The 6,776-nt window shown below is 43.7% G+C and overlaps 1 protein-coding gene across 1 annotated transcript; it reads left to right on the top strand.

The window, feature by feature from the left end:
* Positions 1 to 511: 511 nt before the first annotated feature.
* On the top strand, positions 512 to 5,286 carry LOC125005571 (forkhead box protein B1-like). Its single transcript, XM_047581019.1, has 2 exons — positions 512 to 1,201; positions 3,365 to 5,286. The coding sequence occupies exon 2, from the start codon at positions 3,909 to 3,911 to the stop codon at positions 4,866 to 4,868; it is 960 nt and encodes a 319-aa protein (XP_047436975.1). The 5' UTR covers positions 512 to 1,201; positions 3,365 to 3,908; the 3' UTR covers positions 4,869 to 5,286.
* Positions 5,287 to 6,776: the final 1,490 nt, after the last annotated feature.

Here is a 6,776-nt window from a genome sequence, read left to right on the forward strand (position 1 = left end):
GTGGAGGACGAAGACCAGAGCGAGGTGGAGGTCTGAGGTCTGAGGTTGGAGGACAGAGGACAGAGGACAGAGGACAGAGGTCTGAGGACCGAGGACCGAGGACCGAGGACCGAGGACCGAGGACCGAGGACCGAGGTCTGAGGTCGGAGGTCGGAGGTCGGAGGTCGGAGGACTGAGGTCTGAGGACCGAGGACCGAGGACCGAGGACCGAGGACCGAGGACCGAGGACCGAGGACAGAGGTCCGAGGACAGAGGACAGAGGACTGAGGACAGAGGACTGAGGACAGAGATCTGAGGACAGAGGACAGAGGACAGAGGACGAAGACCAGGGCGAGGTGGAGGTCTGAGGACCGAGGACAGAGGTCTGAGGACAGAGGACAGAGGTCTGAGGACAGAGGACAGAGGACAGAGGACGAAGACCAGAGCGAGGTGGAGGACTGAGGACTGAGGTCTGAGGACAGAGGACAGAGGACAGAGGACCGAGATCTGAGGACTGAGGACAGAGGTCTGAGGACAGAGGACCGAGATCTGAGGACTGAGGACTGAAGAGTGAGGACAGAGGACAGAGGACAGAGGACAGAGGCTGCTCGGAGACGACGGCAGCAACGAGACAAACGCTGCAGAATCAGAGCAACAACAAGCTGAACATTATTAAAGACGTTCCCACCAGAGACAGTTCAGCCTGGACGTGGTAGAAAACGTCCCCTGAGGGACACTGTCCTGTCTCACTGTCCTGTCTCACTGCACGTGACACACAAACAGTGTGTTTATCTGTGTGTGTAAATGCGTAGAGGACATTTCTGTGTAGAAGTAAATGCAGTTTGACTGAACCTTTCTCTGCCTCGTCCCCCTCAGGTGAGGACCCGGCCTACGTGGACAAGCTCCGGTCTACATTCAGGACAGACCCGGAGACACGTGAGGAAAATGACAACAATGCAAATGTGAAGATGCTGCTGCAGTGGAGCTCAGAGGACACGAGGCTGTGGTGGGTCACGTTAACCTGCCGACTGCTTCGTCTGAGCCTCATTCTGAAACCCCCCATCAGCTCCGGGTCCAGAGAGTCCCCCCATCAGCTCCGGGTCCAGAGAGTCCCCCCATCAGCTCCGGGTCCAGAGAGTCCCCCCATCAGCTCCGGGTCCAGAGAGTCCCCCCATCAGCTCCGGGTCCAGAGAGTCCCCAGAAAAACGACGCTGTGGTTCAGGTTTGTTCTGGGACCATAGAAACTTTCCTTTTTATTTTTAAGACGTTAGTTGAACAGAATATTAATTTAAATAATATAAATGTATCAATATACTAATAATAATAATAATAATAATAATAATAATAATAATAATGAACCAGTGTTGTGGGGTCTGTCTCATCAGAGACGCTACATCTCTGGTCTTTTAATAAAATGCTAAAACTTTAGACAAACGTTTGTTCTCAGACGTGTTGAAGCTTCACCTCCATCCATGCAGCGATGGAGCTAAGGATGCTAAGCTAATTAAAAACTCACTGGAACCAGATCAGTCTGGTTACTAGCGTTAGCGTCATGGTCCCAGTATCAGGACGCATCCGTAGTCAGACGAGTAAAAAAGGTCCAGCTCTAGGAACAGATCTGCGTGTAGCTTCATGCTAAGCTGTACATGCTACAGATGTTTCCTCACGTTGTTTATTACTTAAATCCTTCCTCCTCTTGGTTCTAGTTCGCTCGTCTTTATTTATCCTTTATTTATCCCGGGGAGCAAACACAGCAAAACACAGAAAGATACAAGTAATATATGATGGAAGACAAGAGAAACTATGCATAAAAAGTAAATATGTGATGGAACTAAATAATGTATTTAATATAAATGTTTTACATGTTTTAAATATAATAAAGGTTCAAAGTGAAATAAGTGAAGGAGGATAAAGATACTGAACATCATCAGGACCGACTCAGATTTATTTCATTTATTAAAGAAGTGAAACGCGTCCAGGCTTCATTTAAAGAATTAAACGTAATAACAAGGAAATAATAATTGATCTGGTTCCATAAAAACACACGTAACCGTGGTAATAATATTCTAAACATTTATCCTGAGGAGATGGACGACGCGAGACAGAGCAAAGTGGAACTTTTATTAAGAATCACATTTAATAGTTGAAGAACATCTGACTCAGTTCAATCTAACTTTATTAACACAAACCAGCAACAATAAACCCATTAATGAGTCTGAGTTCATTTATTAACTTCTTTAAAAATCAAATCAGACACATTTTAATTTCCAACAAAATGTCAATAAATAAAAATAAGAAATTAAAATGGTTTCTATTAAATGTAAATGGAGATTAAAAAACTCTAAAGAGACAGAATTAAAACAAAGAAACTGCAAAAATCTTTGTTTCTTTTAATTAAGTTATTTTAACAATCAGGAAGAAATTGATCGGAATAAATTTAACAAATTAATTTACAGATTTAGAGAAACATTAAACAATACAAACACAACGAAACAACAATAAAATAATAAATATTAATATGAATTTATTAATTAATTAAACAACCATGTACGTGACCATCGTTATTCTCGGTGTCATCAGGTCAAAGGTCACAAACACACACACACACACACACACACACAAACACACTCCTTCTCTCCAGCTGTAAATCTGTGAAATAAAACGTTTTGTTTATTGATTATTAGTTATTTTATTTTCTATGAAATTACCTAATAATTAAATGTAATGAGTATAAATTAATTAATTTAATCGATTTGATCTGTAACACGCAAATAAAACCTGATTCTAGAAAGAGGAACATATTATTATTATTATTATTATTATTATTATTATTATTATTATTATTATTATTATTATTACTGCAGGTTATTATTCTATTGTATGTGATGAAGACACTGGACACTGACTTTCCCTCGGGATAAATAAAGTATGAATCTCATAAAATAAAATAAAATAAAATAAAATAAAATAAAATAAAATAAAATAAAATAAAATAAAATAAAATTGTTCTAATTAACCCTAATCGTTTTAATTGTATTAATTGTATTTATGGTGTTAAAGTTGTTAATAACAAAATGAGCGTCGTGTCCGTCTCATCTGATCCTAAATCTTTTGCATCTTTGTTCTTTAAATCTGAATAAATCTGTAAATTTATATCAGAAATAAAAATATCTACAAAATAAAAACTAGAGCTGAACCAATTAAATTCAAACTTGAACGTTTAAATTTAACACGTTCAAACGTCACTGAGAAGATTTGAATGTCTGTATTTTATTTTGTTTTATTATATTTTGTCAGAGCCGTGAAATAAATTGAGAGAATAAAATAATAATAATGGAAGAATGAAAGTCTGCAGCTTCTCTCCTTCTTACCTCCGCCGCCTCAGCTTCAGATCCGTCTGAGTCTTCATGTCTCACTGCGTCCATGGAAAGAAGATCAACTCCTCCTCCTCTTCATCCTCCTCCTCCTGGCTGCGGGGTCATGTGACGGAGGAGAAGCGCTCCATTAATGAGCCTCCTCTCCGGGACTCTTTTCTGCTCCCGTCTCCGGGTCCAGTCCTCACACGGGACTCCTCTGAGGAGGGACATGGACGCAGCAGCCGCCGCTTAGCAGCGCTTCACCTGCCGCGGAGCCGCAGCAGAGAGGAGCAAGGAGAGGAGGAAGGAGAGGAGCAAGGAGAGGAGGAAGGAGAGGAGGAAGGAGCCGCTGCTGCTCCAACTTTGCCTCAACTTGAGAGTTTGTGCGTAAAGACGCGGCACCATGTGCGCCAGGTACCAGGAGCAGCTCAGCGTGTGCGTAAAGGCGCAGTGAGGACTTGGCGCTGTTTCGAAAAAGTTGGCAACAAGTGAGCAGACTCTTTTCCACTGAACTGATCCCGGTCCGGTCCGGTCCGGTACGGCCGGTCCAGACCGGCCCGGTCCAGAGGGGTAATGCCTCGCCCGGGCAGGAACACATACAGCGACCAGAAGCCTCCGTACTCGTACATCTCCCTGACGGCCATGGCCATCCAGAGCTGCCCGGAGAAGATGCTCCCCCTCAGCGAGATCTACAAGTTCATCATGGACCGGTTCCCGTACTACCGGGAGAACACGCAGCGCTGGCAGAACTCCCTGCGCCACAACCTCTCCTTCAACGACTGCTTCATCAAGATCCCGCGCAGACCGGACCAGCCCGGGAAGGGCAGCTTCTGGGCTCTGCACCCCAGCTGCGGAGACATGTTCGAGAACGGGAGTTTCCTGCGGCGCAGGAAGCGCTTCAAGGTGGGCAGCATGGCGGCCTCGGACCCGCTGGCCCCCAGCAAGCCGCAGGACGCCACGCACTTCCTGCAGCATCAGCAGGCCAAGCTGCGGCTCAGCGCGCTGCACGCCGCCGCGCACCTCCCGCAGATCCCGGCCGGATACAACCTGAGCCCCGTGTCGCAGCCGTCCGGCTTCAAGCACCCGTTCGCCATCGAGAACATCATCGCCCGAGAGTACAAGATGCCGGGGGGGCTGGCGGCCTTTTCCGCCCCCGGATACCCGCTGCACGGCCAGCTGACCCCGGCCTGGCCGCACATGTACGGCTCCGGCATGATGGACACCGCGGCCCCCCTCTCCATGCCCCCCGGGGACTACTCGGCCTACGGCATGCCGCTCAAGTCGCTGTGTCACGGGGGACAGACTCTGCCCGCTATCCCGGTGCCCATCAAACCCACGCCCGCCTCGGTGCCCGGGCTCCCGGGGCTCCCCGCGCACATCCCGGCTTTCCTGGCGAACTCCCCCCAGTCTCTGAGCCCCACCTCCCCGCAGACCGCCACCGGCCAGAGCAGCCCGGCCGGGCCCGGGGAGGCGCTGCCCTCCGCGGCCTCCACCTCCTCCGCAGGGCTGCAGTCCGCGGTGGCGGTGCACTGACGGGACTGACCTCTGACCTCTGACCCCTGACTCTGTGACTCTGTGACTCTGGAGCCGTGGATCCGGTGAATTCAGAGGAAACTGCGACCAAATATTTCTTTATTTTGTAATAATTTGTCTGGATCTGGTCTTGTTGCTCTGATGCACTTTGGGACGTTGGTTCTGTTTGTGTTTGTTGTCGCTCCCGCACCTTCTGCCGCTCCTGCCGCTCTTGCCGCTCCTGTCGCTCCTGCCGCATGCTCCTCCGTCTGAAAACAGAGACGATCAGTGTTTGAATGTTTTTACAGTTTTTTTATTTGACAGCATGAACAGTGGCTCAGTTTCCCCTGCTCCTCCTTTGCTCTTCCTCTCCTCCTCTCTCCTCCTCTCAAACCTCCTTGGAGAAAAATGTGAAATAAATCTGTTGTGGTTTATCTGACACGTCTCTGAACGAATTCACTTCCTCAAATATTTTGTCTTTTTTCTCAGAACTCAGAATTTTTGCTTTAAAATAAAAACAAATCTGTAAAATAATTTAATTTGACTCGTCGATTTAAAACCATTTCATTTAAATTTCATTTAAAATCTATTGATTTATTTCGGTTATTTTATATTTATTAATAATTTAATGATCTCTGAACGTATTGAATGATCACGTTATAAATTAATGTTTAAAGTTTAAATATAAATAGATAAATATTATCTTATATTATAATTACTGTAGTTAAGTGTGTGAAGCTGGACTCTCTCTGCAGATACATGGACATTTACACTATTTATATTTATATACATGTGCAAATATATCTATTAGCCGTTGGAGGTCCAGTCGATATCGACACAGAAGCTCTTCTCATGGTGTAAAAGGTTCAAACTGAACTCAAGGTTTTTATCACTGAATAAATCACATCCACTTTATTAAAATACAGGAGGATAAAAGCAAATAAATCAGAATAAAGATAATAAAAGAGAAGAGAAATAAAGAACCGACCAGGAGCCTGCAGCTCTGAGCCGCTGAGATGTGCCGTTCACAATCATTTGTAGAAAACAAATCTTTTTTTTTCACATTGATTTGATTTGTTGAAGTTTAATTTAAACTTTTAAGCCGCTGACATGTGTTGGTATTATTCTGATGATCTTCTATTTCCAGTTCATCTCATTAATCTCAGTTTTTTTATTTTCAGCTCCAGATTCATTTTATATTTTCTAGACTAATTTTCTTTCCCCTCAGGAATGTCTGGTTGAGATTTATCGTTTCTCAACTGAAGTCGACAGTTTCTACATCAAAGCATCTGAAGAAAAAAGAGCAAACGCTAAAATAAATCCTACTTTACATCAGAGGCCAGCGGAGAAGTCCTGATTAATTTAATCTGGTTCATTGGTTCATTTAATATGATTAATTTAATCTGCTTCATTCACTCTGACTCATTTAATCGGCTTCATTTAACCTGTTTCATTTAATCTGCTTCATTTAGTTTGGTTCATTTAATCTGGTTCATCGGTTCATTAATCTAGTTCATTGACTCATTTAATCTGGTTCATTTAATCGTTAGTCTGATTCATTTAATCTGGTTGATTTAAACTAGTTAATTTAGTTTGGTTCATTTAATCTGGTTCATCGGTTCATTAATCTAGTTCATTGACTCATTTAATCGTTAGTCTGATTCATTTAATCTGCTTCATTTAGTCCGGTTCATCGGTTCATTAATCTAGTTCACTGGTTCATTTAAGATCACTAATTTAATCCGGTTCATTTAATATGGTTCATCGGTTCATTTAATCTGGTTCATTTAATCTGGTTCATCGGTTCATTTAGTCTGGTTCATTGATTCGTTTAGTCTGGTTCATTTAATCTGGTTCATTGGATCATTTAGTCTGGTTCATTTAATCTGGTTCATTGGTTCATTTAGTCTGGTTCATTTAATTTGTAAT

Source organism: Mugil cephalus, chromosome 3 (assembly GCF_022458985.1).
Source record: "Mugil cephalus isolate CIBA_MC_2020 chromosome 3, CIBA_Mcephalus_1.1, whole genome shotgun sequence".
In the NCBI taxonomy this organism is placed as follows: Eukaryota; Metazoa; Chordata; class Actinopteri; order Mugiliformes; family Mugilidae; genus Mugil; species Mugil cephalus.

Coding starts and splice junctions, on each gene's coding strand:
- LOC125005571 (XM_047581019.1), top strand. CDS start 3,909: ATGCCTCGCCCGGGCAGGAACACATACAGCGACCAGAAGCCTCCGTAC.